This window comes from Halichoeres trimaculatus, unplaced genomic scaffold (assembly GCF_033239565.1).
Source record: "Halichoeres trimaculatus isolate MK-OKI-2021-1 unplaced genomic scaffold, fHalTri1.1 fHalTri1_scaffold_15, whole genome shotgun sequence".
Lineage (NCBI taxonomy): Eukaryota > Metazoa > Chordata > Actinopteri > Labriformes > Labridae > Halichoeres > Halichoeres trimaculatus.
Window position 1 is genome coordinate 10,106,218 of NW_027437193.1, and position 16,033 is coordinate 10,122,250.

The following is a 16,033-nucleotide window of genomic DNA, read 5'->3' on the forward strand; positions in this document are numbered from 1 at the left end:
GTGTGTAAATAAATACATGCTGTTAAAGTGCTACAGTGGGCTAACTTGGTGGACATGTTTACAGCAATGTCCTTCTAAATAAACTACAGGGCCCTGCACTCTCTAGGAAATGATGCATGGTGTGTATATATATCTTTTATAGACGCCCATGTCGATGCATGAATCTCCACAGGTAAGCTGGGAATCTATTTGTTTCCCAGAAAGTGAATATAAATCAAATCCCAATTTTTATTTTTTATCTCTTTTTTTTTCTGGCAGTATAAGACTTTCAAAAGTGCAACTTTTATGGTTAATATGAAGGTAGGTACCCACGCTTGATACATGTTTGAATTGACAAATTCATAAATCTTTACAGAGATATATATGAGGCATACAACAAGTGTCACTTGAGGACAGTTTGGAGCAATGATAAAATCAAAATTGTTGAAAATTTGTAGACTGACAAACCATAGATTGATTAATGTACTGATCAGTGCAGCTACTTTATTTATTTATTTATTTACTTATTATTTATTTTCAGTTAGAAAAGAATTTTAACATACGTTTTAAAAATTTTGAATGAATTATCAATAACAATAATTACAGGCAAAGCTCAGTTTTATGTCCGCTTCGCACTCATTCATTCCGACGCTGAAATACCAACGGTCGGAAGTAGGAGTTTCCGAGGCGCATTTGAAAGCAGCATGAGTTTGAGCTCCCAGGTGAGACACTCGGATAGTCACGCCTTCACCTGAATGGCAACTCCCAGGTTAAGAAGAAGAAAAAACTGGATTTGCTGGTTTCTTTATTAGATTAGAGTATCTTGTTTATGAACACCCACATTAGTCACAAGGGCCTGTGGGAAGCGTGTTTCTATTTTTTCCACAGAGAGGGGAGGATCTTGAACGGAGCTTAGTCAGTGACAACAGCCGACAGTATCAACACAGGGGAGGAGGACAGAAACTCTCCGAGGACGGTTACGGCTCAAACAATCCTCTCTAACACCTGGAAAACACGGAATAACTTCACACTACACAGCGTGGGGTCATGGTGAGTTACCATAACGTTAAAAAGCTAGCTAAAGTCCGTGTGGAAACTTTGTTTCTGTAGATTTCCACACAGTAATCCTGGACACAGACTGTATCTGTAACGTATGTATTTTTTGTTGTCGAAATGTCGGTTGATGTCACAGACTGTTTAAAAATAAGGTTCACGTGCGTAGAAATAACCGTTAATAACGTCAGAAAATGTCTGTTTGACAGGATCGATACGATCACCTGGATCTGGATTTGGAATGTGATGGAGGAGGCGTAGCTGTGAGTGCACGTTTCTGTCGATGTTTGAAAGTTGCTAATCACAAATCTGTCCCCTGAAACTATTAACTCATATCCTACACAGCTCAGTTTTTAAGTATGTTTGCAGACTCTCTTCAGACTGTCTCCTTACTGACAGCTAAACGTTGTCTATAAGGGTTTGTTGCCAGATTTCAGCATTACACCCTTATGGTGTTCAGTGTTGTCCTGTTGCCATAGCCGGATTGACCTCACAGGTAGCTTCAGGATAAAAATCAACCTTCCTTACAGCCAGACTTGCTGTCAAGGCTTTTAAGACACAGTTTGTAGGATAGAAAATAGAGTATTTACTTACTTATTTCATCCTCGGTCACTGTCTCTTAATTTGCCATCTTGCTCCTCATGTTTCAGAAAGCCTGTAACATGATTAAGACTCAGTTAAATTCAGGGGATGAATCATGTTTTTTTTCAGCATCAGAAATTACTGATCGTAGAAAGTAAGGCTTAAATAACTCAGCTACCACTCTACTTTTATCTGTGCAGTTTTTGTCCTTAAATGTTGGAGTCCCAAGCCAAAACACTGAAAAGTGTGTCAATGTAAAGCACAAAAAACTGCTCTGTCTAACATGTTTACATAGTGAAGGGAAAGACAACACACACTGGAGCTCAGTTTGTTTACTTGTTTGTGCCTTACTTTTCCTTTATTTTCTTGAAAGTTTCCTTGAATACTTCATTTTCAAACACTAAACTGTGAGTTCTGTGACTTTTTTCTGTTTGCATACATATCCATCTCTCTAACAAGAATCTTTGTATGAATATAAAGCAACATTTGTGGTCCTGTTCTGGAGTTGAACAGGCATTTAAGACACAGCTCTAGTAAGTTACAGTGACAGTCTATTTTCAGTCTTATTATGATGTCCTGTATATAGCAGATCAGTTTTACAATCAGTTTTCCCAGAGCTAATAACATAACAATCACTTGAAATACAGTGTTTCAAGTCCAAACCTGAAGGCAGGATCAGGTCCAGACATGAACTCCGGACATGTGGCTGGACTGAGAAAAGTGAACAAAGAAATGTGCATCCTGTCATCCATGAAACTGTTAAATGTTGTGTTGAATAATTCTTCAGCTTCTCCATAGAGTGAATGTAATATCATGTCAAAGAACAGTAAAACTTGGCCTTGTGCTTTTTAGTTTTTCCTACAAGGTTTAAGTACTCTCTTTCTTTCCTCCTAATGCAGCAAAAAGCAGCTTTATTTGGCGGGATGTTGAAGAGATCATCCAAGATTATTGAACCATCAGCCCCAGCACAGGTAAGGCATGAACATCCCTCGGTTTAAGTCTAGAGCTCAGCTCAATTTGATTCTTCTTTCACTCACACACTGTAACTGTTGGCTTTTTGTTGGCTTTTCAGGACGGTTTATCGGCCAACAGTGAACTCTCAAAGAGCAGCGACAGTCTGGATGAACGCAAGGTGATGATCAGCAGACATATCTGCCTCATTTATGTCTTGTCTTTTGTTCAATCCATGAAAATAAGTGAAAGTGTTATTTTTTTTAATCAGTTTTCTTTGTTGTTCTTTTTGTTGTTACAGGAGAAAGGCAATGTGTTCAAAGATATGTTTAAGAAGACGACCAAAGCTAACAAAGAGACACAGCAACAGGTGTGTGGGCGATCCTTCAGTTTACTTTACACCTCTTTTACACTTTCAGATGTGTCTGATGTTAAAAATAGAACTTGAAAATTGGTCATTTATCTTTTTCTTTTTACTGCATAAATTTCAGGGACTTTGCTTATTGGATATTTAGAATTATTCATCAAAAAAGGCTGCCTTTCTCTGTTTCAAACAACTTAAAATTAGTCTTTTAAGGTTAAACAAATTTAAGCAGTTTGAAGATACTACTGTGGCCTTTTAAGAAACTTAGTTCATTTTAACAATTTTCTCACATTGTTTACAAATATAAGGAATTTATTCCAGCATAATAAAAAAATAAATTTGTGTTTTGATGATTTACAAAGACTTAAAAAGGAAAAAAAACAGTTGACTTCTCTTTGAGTTTGATTTTTTTTTAGTAAAAAATGTTTCATGTATCTCATTATTACAATCTGTGTTGTAAAAATGATCTCCTTTTTCTAAAATATTCCCACAGGACTCTGTCTCACTACACAATGTTGAGCTGTCTACCAGCAGTGAAAACGTGACAGAAAACAAACCTTCAAAGGTGAGTTCACTCTCTACCTAAGCCATGATTTTATTTCCCACAGTGTGTTGCAAAACTGAACTGTCCTCCACCTTTTGTCTCTTCAGGAAAAACCCAGTGTGTTCAGCGGGATACTGAAACGACCTCATAAACCAGGACATGCCCGGAGGGCTTCACAGGTTAAACACAATCCTCTGATCCACTTCCACACAGAGTGATGCAGCCTCTGGAGAATATGATATCAGTTTAATTATGCTTTTGTGTAATGTGCTGTTTCATTCACTTGTTGGTGTATAATCTGTGTATTTCAGGATCTTTTGGACATTGAGCTCACGGACAGCAATGAAAATCTGTCTGAAAAATCAAGTAAAGTGAGTCTCATTGTCTTAAGCTTTCTTTCTGATGTAACTGATATGTCATTGTAAGGAAGGAAACTGCTTTGTTGAACAATCTTTGGCAAACTAGGGCCTTAATACCTTTAAGGATTGACTATGAAAGGAAAAAAAAGTTTGGATAAATCAAGCTAATTTGTTGATAAGTTAAAATTTTACATCAGGTGAAAATATGTCAGTTCTTCCTTAGCATAAAACTAAGATGTAATTAAATCCGCTGCATGTGTACAGACGATGACTCATGGCCGCTGAGTTTGGAAAGGGTGTGTTCTGTTTTTGTGGATGTTTGGAGCTCAGTGTGCATGGGTCGGCAATTTTGAAACAAAGCAGGCGAGCGTGTAAAGCACTAGATCTTTGTCTGATAGCTGTATCAGAGTATAAACACTTTGTAACTTTAATTTCACCTTTATAATTAATTTGGATTTTCCCACTTTTCAGGAGAGTGGAGGAGTGTTTAGTGGGATTTTTAAGAAAAATCATTTTGGAACAAGAGCACAATCTCAGGTGAGAGATGGACTGTGTTGAACTGACAATGTCCCCAGATGTTACTGTGTTAGGATCTGATGATTATAACTGAGAGAGGATGTTTGTTTTCTCACCTGCAGGAAGATTTGTCTGCACCCACTGAGCGCTCAGGAAGCTCAGATAATCTATCTGTCAACAGTAACACGAAGGTAAGGTTTAGTTTGGATTTTAGAAAACCACCTCTTCTTTCAAAAACTGTATCAAGTGGAATATTTTTGACAGTTTGAGCCGCATTCCTAAGTGTCTATTTTTGAAGTTGAGATCCTCAGAGGACCAGTTAAGGAAAATAAATTTGTGAGACTTTTTTCCCTTGCAGGAGTCGGGAGGAGTGTTCAGTGGCATGTTCAAAAAATCCCCAAAACCACCTGGAGCAAAGGCACAATCTCAGGTGAGAGTCGCACATGTGACTTTTTTCTTGTTACACAATCGGGAAGTGAAATGATAACTGGACCAGGTTTGACATCATGTTTACAGGAGGATCTAACTGCACCCAATGAGATCACAGGCAGCAATGACAACCTTTCTGTAAACAGCAACACTAAGGTAAGACTGTAGAAGACTTGACTTGATACCTTTATTATGAGTCCAGTTTGGAAAAATATTTACCTGTGACTATTTGTTCCAGGAAACTGGAGGAGTCTTCAGTGGGATGTTCAAAAAATCCCCAAAGCTTTTTGCAAGAACACAGTCTCAGGTAAGAGTTCAGAGGCTGCTTGTTCTCCCTGTGATGAAACTATCGGACTATAGATTATTGTGGATTGATCTGACATCTGTTTCTCTCCTTCAGGAGGATTTGACTGCTCCCAGTGAGCGCTCAGGCAGCACGGACAATCTGTCTGTGAACAGCAGCACCAAGGTAAGCGTTGTCACATAGCCAACAAATACTTTAATACCTTTGATGTTGGGAACATTTGCGATCAGTTTTCTCTGGCTTTTCTTCCAGGAGTCAGGAGGAGTCTTCAGTGGGATGTTCAAAAAATCCCCAAAGCCTTCTACGAGAGCACAATCTCAGGTGAGAGTGATTCATCTCACCTCATAAACATGCTACTTTGAGTCATTAGGAAAGGATTAACATGAAGTTTGGATTTTTTGTTTTTACCTTCAGGATGACCTGTCAGCACCTGGAGAACTCTCAGGCAGTAATGATAATCTTTCTGAAAAGGTGAGTCTCTCTAAAGCCAGACATTACAACAACATAGCTACAACCAAACAGAGCTGTGTTCAAATTTCCTTTTCATCATTTTCTCAGGAGAAGGGAGGAATCTTTAGCGGTGTGTTCAAGAAAAAAGTTGCCAAATCTCAGTCTCAGGTAAGATGGTCAAGTTTCAGAGAGTGAGGTTGCATGTTTGAGGCTTTAAGGAAATATTAATGTGACACTCAATTTGAGCAGGGTGAGAATTTTTACCTCCCCCAAGGAAGCTCATGTTTTTGGGAGAGTTTGTCTGTTTGTCTGTGAACAACATAACTCAAAAATTCACCAATGAATCTTCATGAAATTTTCAGGAAATGTTCAAAATGAGATAAGGAAGAAGTGATCAAACTTTAGAGTCTGGATCCAGGATGTTTTTAAAGGATTCTTTATCTTGAGAGATAGGGCTGTTTTGACCATATGTGTATATAACTCCCCAAGAAATGGTCAGATTGCTTTGCAAAACAATACAAGACAAGGTCACAATAATTTCTGACAGATGTAAAAGTACGATCCAGATCCAGGCAATATTCTGGATACTACGATCTGGAATGTGAAATATGTACTGGGTCATCATAATTTTCAACACTGTCAGGTAACAAATTATCGTACAAACCTGCAGCTAGCACCAAATTGTAGCAGAAGGTCTGTTGAAAGGGAGTATAACATTAAAGTAGGACTAAAGTGTTGGTGACAATCACAATATGCTTGGAGGTCTGCATTCTCTGAGTGCTTTTCTTGTTTTTGTGAGTTGAAATTTGAAAATTGTATCTCATTTGTAAGGGGCAATTTCTTGGCTACAAATTTTTTTTTAAATCCCTTTAAATAAATAATTATGAATCATATGTTGAAGTTAAAATGTTAAAGATTTTCAAAGTTTAGTTAGAGCGTAGCTGGAGCACAGATTTAGCACCTTTTTTATAAAAAAGATTCCTTGATTCTTATGTATGACTTCTTCTTGTGTCTCTGTTCAGGATGATCTGTCTGAGGATATTGAACTCACTGCCAGCAGTGAAAATCTCACAGAAAAGTCTTCAAAGGTGAGAGACAGAACTGGAATTAACACCAGCAGAGAGTAGAAACAATTCTCTCATACACATACTAACACAAACAGTTGCTGATCCCTTCATCTTTTTTGTCAGGGTGAAGACAAAAAGAAGAAAAACCCTTTCTCCTTCTCATCTCAGGTCATTTTGGCTTTACTTTAATCATGCTCAGTAAAAAAAAAATCATACCTTCCTTTTCATTGCTCTGGTGGTGTGATTTAGAGAAAACAACACCCTGATTTTTGTTTGTGGTGTCTTTAACAGGATAAGGAAAAGACTGAACAATCTGGAGACGCCACTGAGAACAGCTCTACTGCTGACAAGCCCAAAGCCAAGCAGGTGAGCGCTGTTGCTTTATGATAGTTTTGTGCTAAAAGTAGCTTTGTGAAAATAGTGTTAGAATCATGAAGTGTCTAATAACACTGTTTTTGTCTCGTTTCAGAATGGTTTCAGCGCAATGATGAAGAGCACGTTCCACACTGACAGAAAGGTGGGAGATGCTGCACTGCACTTTACTGAAACAAAGTGTCTCCCACAGAAACGTCTGAATTAGGGGATTATAAAGTGATATGCGATTGATTTCGAATGTTTCCACTCCCAACTGTTGTAACTATTTATGCTACATGTCTCACTCTGCAGGAGAAGGACTCTGACTCTGATAAGGAGGAGGCGTCAGATAATGGAGAGGGCCAACATACTCACAAACAGGTTTTGAAGAGTTTTTGATTCTTGTTTTTAAAGTTTTGGCTTATAAGCAATAAGCTCAGTGTTTATAGTATACATGCTAATAAAGTCTAATGCTTGTCGTCTTTTTGTTTTCTGTTCAGAATAAATTTGCTGAGGCGATGACGAAACTGAATCCATTCCGATATGCAAACAAAGTAAGGAAGCTTTACACTTCAATGCCTTGCCAGTGTTTATGACACTATGTGAGATTCAAAGGCATATTTTTCCAGCCAATACACACAGCTGTTGTTTTCTAAGCTACATAAGGATCTGATTTTATCTAATGAAGCTCCAAAGCTTATGTGTAATGTCATTTTTTTCAGAAAGACAACGAAGATGCCGAAGAAATGCTCAAGGAGAGTGAAAATCAAGTGGAAGAGAAGCCGAAAACGGTCAGTCTATTTTTTGCATCACTCGTGAGTCATCAGTGACCACACACAGCTGATCAACTTCTGTCTGAAACACCCCTTCTGTTCACACTCCTCCTCTTCCACCACATCCTCCTCCTCCCTTCACGTCCCTTTAAATCTTGGGTCCTTTTCTCAATTCCTCCAGTCCCTCAGCTCCAGCACACTGTTTCACTGTTTCGCTGTGTGACCGTATGTGTGTGTGTGTGTGCGTGTGTGTCCTTGACAGGTCAAAGGCAATATGATCCAGCGAGAGAGGAAGGAAAGAAGTGAAACTCCTCTGGTTCCCGCCAGACCAACAGAAGAGGTTTGCTAGCAACTCACATTCAGCAACGTTTGGTGTGAAGAGAGATTTTTCCTTTGTCTTTAAGTTTTTTAAGACGATGATCTCCTCACAGGAAATGAAGAGGACATCCACTTATGAAAAAATGAAATCTAGAGGAACAGAGGGCAGTCAGGTACAGTCTGAACTTCTCATATGTAGATCTTTCACACATTTCTTCCTCTTCAGCGCTTTTAGACAATTGAGGGCATAGTTATGCGCCAATAATCGGCTCAGACTTCTCTGTGTTGTTCATGCTTACTCGAATAAAGAGGTAGTGTTAGTGTGTCTTGAATTCTGTTTCTGTATTAGAACAAAGTCTTTTTGTCTGCTGTTGAGAAACAAGGACATGATTTCCGAAGAGAAAAAGCTGCTGTAGTTCCTGCCGTAGTCCCAGAGGAACTACTTAAAGCTTTTCTATGTTTAGGGAATAAACATTACTGTTTGTATTAGAGTGTATCAGTGCTGGTTTATCAGCTCTTTGGTTGAATATATTGCTCTGGTTTAATCTCAGGAGGTGAACCGGACAGTGAAGCATGGCTGGCACAAGCAGAAGAAAGATGCAGAGGTACATGAACTGGACTTTGATTACTTTTAGTGTTTTCATATCCACATTTTTTTCCTCACTAAATAATATCATAATATATTTTACATGGCACATCCAAAAATGCAGAATGCATTTAAAACAGTTTCAAGATGTGCTGTGCTGCGTTCCCAAGAATATTTTCTTAAAGAAACAGCTATAAAACACTCAAGTAAAACTGTGCTGCTGCGTAAAATCATTCAAATGTGATATGTTTCATTTCCTGCAGAGTCAGTCAGACGACGAAATCCTGAACGATGAGACGAGCTCCCAAGAAAGAAAAGTAAGTTAATCTAATTTTTGTTCGTGTTTAAGTTTTTATTCAATGCAAAATTAAAACATGTTTTGCAGCTAGAAAAAGTTACATTCATTTTTCAGAAATAAGGAAAAGCAGTAAGACATGTATAACATATTGTTGTCTGACCATTGTTATAAAATGTGGTAATGATAATAAAAATAACTTTTTGAAAGCAAATTAAAATAAAAAAATATAAAACAAGTTTTGTATGAAAAATTAGAATGCCAGGGGTAGTAGCACAATAAGAACTTTGTCATTTACATTTACAGGCGTGTCTATGCCCCTTCCCTAACAAAATAAAAAATCTTCCCAAATCTCAAACAGGATATCTGGCCAACAGTGAAAGAGTGCAAACAAGTCCAAACCAAATATATTTCTGTGTAGACATATGTCCAAGTTTGTGGTTATTATCAAGTGTTCTGAAAACTGATGAATTAAAGTATATTTTGGGTGGGGAAAAATAAATAATAAATAAATAAATAAAATAAAATAATAACATAAGTAAAAAGGTTGATTTGTTCTAAACTTTTGGCTAAACTCTTTTAAGCACTACTGTGTAAAATACATCTAGAATTTGTTATCATACATGAATGTATTCTGCTTTTTTGTGAAAGATTTTCTCTGTGTGTTTAATATGAATCCATGTTATCAGCTGCATAAAGGTGAACTAAAACAATAAGTGTAGTTGCAGGTAATCTCTCCAACATCTAACTGTCCTAGTTTCTGCTTTCTGCTTATCTGATGTGTCATGCTTCAGGTATGCAAATGACATGTGCTACCGTCACGCTACTGTCACTGTGAGAAGTATGGAAACTTGTGTTTATCATTGTGTTAAACAAGGTCAGTTAACCTCTTCGTACAAAGGGTTTCTCCTCTTTAGTCAGGCTCAGGGTTGATCTAATGTCACTCAAGCTTTCCTAGAAAGTTATTCATTTCCAAACCCAAGACGACACAAATGTAAAGCAGGCGCCTCATGCACAGAGGCTACAGTTAGTGTTACCTCGTTCCCTTTTTTAAACTCTCTTTTTAGCTGTGCTGTGAGAAAAAAAAAGTGATCTTTAAAAATATGTTTGACTACACACACAGTATGAGTTTCACACTCATCACATCACAGCTCGCTGAGGGCTTGTCAAGTTGGATATAGTTATTTTTCAATGTTGGACTTCAAGAAGAGAAGGGTGTTACTGAAAATGTGTGTCAGATTTTTAATGTTTGGTCTTTCAGTTGTTATAAGTTTCATATTAATAATATGATAAAATGTATTTCCTCCGGTTTTTGCCTTTTATGCCACCAACCACTGACACCCTCCCTTTTTCCTCTTTTACAGACCAAGACCAAAAAACACAAGCACCGTAATCCATTTATGCCGCATGCCGCAGCCAAGGTATTTAACAGATTTGCTGCTTTTTCAGTTTGAAATTCAAGTTATAAATACATTTTTCACACCTTTCTCAACTGAACACGAGTAGTATCCCTTGTTCATTTCCTCTTGATGTTGTTTTTATGCTTTGGCAAAACTTAACTACGTCACAGTTGTATTCACTCTCTGATTATTATCTACTTCAGGCTCAGTCTGATGATGAAGGGCTGAAAGAGGAAGACAACTCTTCATCAAAGGAGGAAAAGAAAGATGAAGATGACAAGGAAAAAACAGAGGAGGTCTTTAAACTCACTTCATCTATCTGTGAGAACATTTCAGAATATGACCTGTTTTTATAATCTTCTTTTATCCTGACTTTCTCTTCAGAACAAAGTCAAGAAACCCAAGAGGCCTAATCCTTTCTTGGCTCGGGTCAAGGTAACAATCAAACACGCACAAACTCATTCCTTCCTACATTTGAGCACGCCGAGTCAATACTCATCCTCTCAAGACGACACTGATCAAACTGAACCAGTGAGCTGTTCACATGATCGAGGATCAAATCTCAGAGCCTTATCTACTGATCAGAAATCAAATATATCTCTTTATTTGTTTAAGGCAGTGAACTCGCAGTCTGAAGCCTCTTAAGGAGGCTGCTCTGATTGTTGCTGAACTGGAGAAACAAGAACTTGAGTAGCTTAATCCAGGTTTATGTCACACTACACCTTCATGGTCCTGGAGTGCTAAACACCACATACACCCATTTCAGGCATCCAGGAGAAAGATGTTGATATCAGAAAGCAGTTCTTTAAAATCAAAAATGCAACTTAAATGCAAAGTGTTGCAAGTTGTTTGCATAAAGTGTTGCATTCTACCTTTATCAGTACTAAAGAATAATCTTCTTTCCATCTGCCCTGTCTTCAAAATATGCAGCAGTAAAGAATTCTCTTCATAGTTTGAAAGTTTTGCAAAAGTCTGAAAGACTGTGTCTTATTCTCCATTTAATAAACTATTGACATTATATCTAATATCATCTTACCCCCAAAATAAACTGAAACACTGGTAAGAAAATAGCTTTTAGTGTGAATTTATTTTCTCACTTAACTATAGCAACAGTTGTTATCAGATAAGAGAGCTCTATGCCAGTTTTACCCTCTTTAGATCTACAAGTTCCTTTTGTTACATGCTCTATTATTCATTTAAATCCATAATGTTTTGGGAAAATGAAAGTTTTACTATTAATAAGAAAAGGTCATTTACAACCTTGTGTTACCTTTTTGTTTTTGCTGAGATAACCAAACTGTGGTTTTCATCTCCTTCAGGCTTCATCTGATGACGAGGGGCTGAAGGACGAAGCAGAAAACTCTTCATCCAAAGAGGAAGATGGCCAAGACAAACCAAAGGAGGTCTTTAAACTCATTTTGTTTAAATGCATTTTTGGTTGTAGATTTTTTTCTGATTTCTGAATATTTGACGTCTTGTTTTTGTCTATTAACTCTAGAATTCTGTGTTTTATTCTCTTTAGACTAAAGTGAGAAAACCCAAGAAACACAACCCCTTCCTGCCTCAAGTCAAGGTAACAATCATACGTGTGTGTTTTCAGGTCTGAATGCAACATTCAAACTCACAGAAAAGATTAAAAATATCCCTTTTCACTCTTTCGCCTCAGAGAATGTTCTTTATTTAAAGGATGAGAAAAAGTGACAGTCTAAAAAAGTATGACAGGCATAACAAGTAGTTTGGTGTGCTTTTGGTCCACCACGTCTCCAGAGGACCCTCGTAGCTCTTTGATAAAAAGTCTTTCCTTTGAAGTCAAGTTGAGGTTCCTCAACCTCGCAGGTTCAGGTCATTTAGCTTTTGAGACCTGCATCGGTTGTTTATCTCTGCTACGTTACTCAGATGTTTGTAGTTGTCTCTTGTCAGTATTTCTGTTAACGCTTGTAGGTAAGGTAAGACGTTAGCATAGCTCAAATTCCAAGCACACTCTACCTTTGTTAGAAAAGGACTGAGCCAGTTACCCCCCTGATGATCAACAATTTTTTTTCACTAATGTATTAAATAAAAAGTAATAAAGTAATAAAATATCTTCCTCTGGGCTGATTTTTTATCTCTGTTGTGCCTAACTGTGTTTGTGTTTGGTTTCAGGGAAAAGCTGTGCAGAGGAGAGCACAGGAAGCAGCAGAAAACTCAGAGGTAGTGACAGCAGTTTCACTACTAACAAGATCTTACAGTTAAAGTAACTTTAAATCCTCCCCCGTCTCTGTGAGTTTATCTACGAGACAAATAAGAGGCTGTTGTACTTGTTGTGGTCCAGTGTTGCAAAATGTCTCTTGCAGTCATACAACCTGCCCCTGAACACAGCCTCTTGCTTTTGTTTACCTCCTGGGTGTCTCCTCAGCTCCCAGCAGAGACTATTATAGTCGGCTTGTGTTTTTTCCTCCTCTGTCATGAAACCCACCCCCTTACCTTCCTCAAGGCGCCATCGTGTTTGAACATGCCCTTAACATGGAAGATGAGAGCTCTTTGGGTTGCAATGTGCCCAGACTAGTTTCTCTGCTTCCTTATTTAACTTGCCCATGGAAGGATCTGGTCTTTTTACTTCTGCAAAAAACAGCAGAAACAAAGCAGTGCATGCAGACACCCTTAGACTATTACTTCCTCCTGTGTTACAGTGTAAAAAGTGAAACTATAAATACACAGTTCTTGAAATGTTCAATTGAACTCTTCCTTCACATTTTCAGTCTCTTTGCCTCTTGATATACACTTTGCCCCCACACTTCTTGTCTTTACACTTTAAAAAATAAAGTCTTAGCATTTTTTAATATATTTTAAGCAGCATTATTTTTGTTGTTTCAGAATGGAGCCGGAAACAGATCCTTGTTTGACCAGCTGGAAGACTATCGCATTGACCCTGGGCAGCCCAGAAATGCAGAGGTTGGTGTCAGAAAAGGGCACAATTTCAAGCTCTTTTAAGACTGTCTGATAACTGTTTGCATAACACGCGCCATCATGCAAACTCACACAAATCTGTGTTTTCCAGGAAGTGGAGGATCTCATGGAGTGGTGGAACACAGTGGAGTGTAAGTTATGAATGTTACTGCTGCAACACACTGTTTTTATTGATGTGAAAGATTGCTATAAGGGAGGACTGTCCTGTTCAAAAATGAAAGAACCAGGGTCATGCACAAAGTCAGACAGATTCTCCAGGTTTGGTATGAAAGACTTTCTCTGACTTAAACAAAGTCTTTACTTGAAACCCCAGGCCATGCATCAGTCCAGTTCACCTGACTACCGAGACAGATGCTGACTGTTTCAATATCTGTTTCAATATCTGGTGAAAATCCTGATAACATGAAAAATGAGGCTGTTTTAGTGCCCATACTTTCAGAAAAGGAAGTCATCAAACCTTTACAGCTCTAAAAACATGTTATAATACTGTTATTGATCTGCTTTTTCAGCTTGGGAAGACACACCTCAAGATGATGACATGACAGAAAAAGAAGAGGCCAAGTAAGTAGAGTCAGAAAATCCTGATCTTGTATAGACACGTCTGAAATAACTTTATGAAGCTTTTGAATGTTTTATAGAAAAGAAAAAATATATTCTTTACTGCGTTGAGTGGAAGGTGGCCTGGCTCTGCGTAATCTCTCCTTCCTCTCTCCTCACAGAGCCTTTGCTGTGACAGCTGATAAGGTGCAGAAGGGCATCCGCGTCTTCAACAAACTATTCTCAGAGCGGGCTGAGAGCCTCTGGCAGCACGTCATTGATCTCAACGGCATCGCAGATGGTCTGGACAAATTCAGCAAGAACACAAAGATAGCTCAAATCACCGGTGGTTCCACCAGCGCCATTGGAGGCGTAGCCACCATCGCTGGCCTGGCTCTGGCTCCAGTCACTATGGGAACCTCTTTGATTGTCACGGCTGTAGGGTTGGGTGTTGCGACAGCAGGTGGTCTGACATCTGCTGGTGCCGGCATCTCCAACCAGGTCAACAACTCCATGGATCGCAAGAAGGTGGAGAAGATTGTGCAGGACTACCAGGAGAAGATGGCTGACCTCAACAAGTGCCTGAAGTTCATCAAGCAGGGTATTGAGAACTTGAAGAGGTTCGATCTGATCAAGATGAAGAAAAACGCCTACAACCGGGACTTCCCTGTGCTCAGCGCTAGTTTCTACGAGGACGGTGCCATGGCGGGGAAAGCCATCCTCATCAACGCTAATGAGATTATGCGTGTGGTGCAGATCGCAAACGTAGCGGGCAGCACAGCAGCCAGAGCGGTCCAGATTGCCAGTATGGCCACTGGTGTTCTCACTGGACTCTTTGTAGGCATGGATATCTACTTTGTGGCCAAAGACTCCAAAGAACTCAAGAAAGGGGCCAAGTCAGAGTTTGCTGCTAAAATCAGGGAGGTGGCCACACAGCTGCACGACGGTCTGGTGGAGCTGAACTCGATCAGAGAGGAGCTGCAGTCCACCCAACCTGAAAACAGCCAGAACAATGCAGCTGCTGTGGAGGACGAAAAGAAAGATGAAAAGAAGGGCAAGGAGGACGGGTACAGTTCAGAGGAAGATGAGATTGACCGCATTAAAAAAGCCATAAAAAAGGACTATGAGACCAGGGAGTATGTCTGAGGGAAGGCTCATCTCTGGAAAAGGTGACGTTTTATTCACTCAGAGGGTTTTTTGGGCTTCATCTTAAAGTCCAGAATTCTCCTGAATGGTTGGCATGAGATGGTTGGTGCCACTTTTCTTAATATGGAAAACTACAAACAGAGGATTTTGATAGACTGGAGAAGAGACATTCACTAGTTTCTATAACTTCTGGACTTTCATTTTGATTACTGACTTCTTGTTTCTGAACACTACAGGGAGGAACTAAAGCTTTGCGGTACCACATGTGTCATTACTTGCTTCTCTGACCCTAGTGCCATCGCGTTGAGCTGCCACAGGATTTTGAGGAAGGGTTGCACTGATCATGGTGTAGTTTTGAATTACATGAATAACTGGTTTTATATTTTACAGATCAGAATTTAAACCATTCTTAGAGTTTAATGAAAGTGAGTCAATTAATACTGAAAACTTTAACTCTGTGTAGCTATTGCATGTTTGGGGGTAGTGCCTTATTATTTATAGTGCCTCAGAAATTAAGTGCAATGCAGATTAGCATTCCTGTTTTACCTCAATGTTTTTTTTTTGTTTTGTTGACACAAGGATGCAAATCCACTTTTTGACATATTCTTCTTCAGGTTTTGGATGCTATCTCGGCCACTTTAAGTAGTTACAGTAGCTAGAGCTCAGTTCTGTTTAGTTTAGTAGCTACAGGAAATCATCTCATTTTGAAAAATTTGAAGTGATGATGTTTGTTTTAAGTTATTTTAACAAAAGAGCTTTTAAAAGTGAAACTTTAGCCTGGAAATTTAGGGTTGAGTTCAATCAATCCACATCAAAAGGTCAAAAGGATGCAAGGATGAGTCAGCATTTTTAATATCAAGTTGTGCTCTCAAAACGTCTCCTCAGAAACCAATGGGTGATGTCACTGAGACTATGTTTGTTTTACAGGGACTATAGATGACTTGCCTCTATCCAGGTGCACAAACCAGGTTTTGGAAAAACGACTTGTTTATCTCAAAGTCGATTGTTTAAAGAGCAAATGTAAAGATCTTAAGCTATAAAATGCAAACACAACCAAAGTTGCTTAGTCAGCAGGTGTAG

The 16,033-nt window shown here is 38.7% G+C and overlaps 1 protein-coding gene across 1 annotated transcript; it reads left to right on the forward strand.

The window, feature by feature from the left end:
• Positions 1-713: 713 nt before the first annotated feature.
• apol1 (apolipoprotein L, 1) lies at positions 714-14,994 on the forward strand. The gene is made up of 38 exons (XM_074689356.1): positions 714-1,029; positions 1,242-1,295; positions 2,514-2,585; positions 2,687-2,746; positions 2,867-2,935; positions 3,423-3,494; positions 3,581-3,652; positions 3,785-3,844; positions 4,304-4,369; positions 4,471-4,539; positions 4,707-4,778; positions 4,865-4,933; positions 5,016-5,084; positions 5,178-5,246; positions 5,334-5,402; positions 5,496-5,552; positions 5,640-5,699; positions 6,554-6,619; positions 6,722-6,766; positions 6,890-6,964; positions 7,068-7,115; positions 7,265-7,333; positions 7,453-7,506; positions 7,675-7,743; positions 7,988-8,065; positions 8,157-8,216; positions 8,595-8,648; positions 8,893-8,946; positions 10,289-10,345; positions 10,528-10,620; positions 10,709-10,759; positions 11,644-11,727; positions 11,847-11,897; positions 12,467-12,514; positions 13,178-13,255; positions 13,362-13,401; positions 13,780-13,831; positions 13,990-14,994. Exons 1-38 carry the CDS (start codon positions 1,027-1,029, stop codon positions 14,951-14,953), a joined length of 3,252 nt encoding a protein of 1,083 aa, XP_074545457.1. The 5' UTR covers positions 714-1,026; the 3' UTR covers positions 14,954-14,994.
• The last annotated feature ends 1,039 nt before the right edge of the window (positions 14,995-16,033 follow it).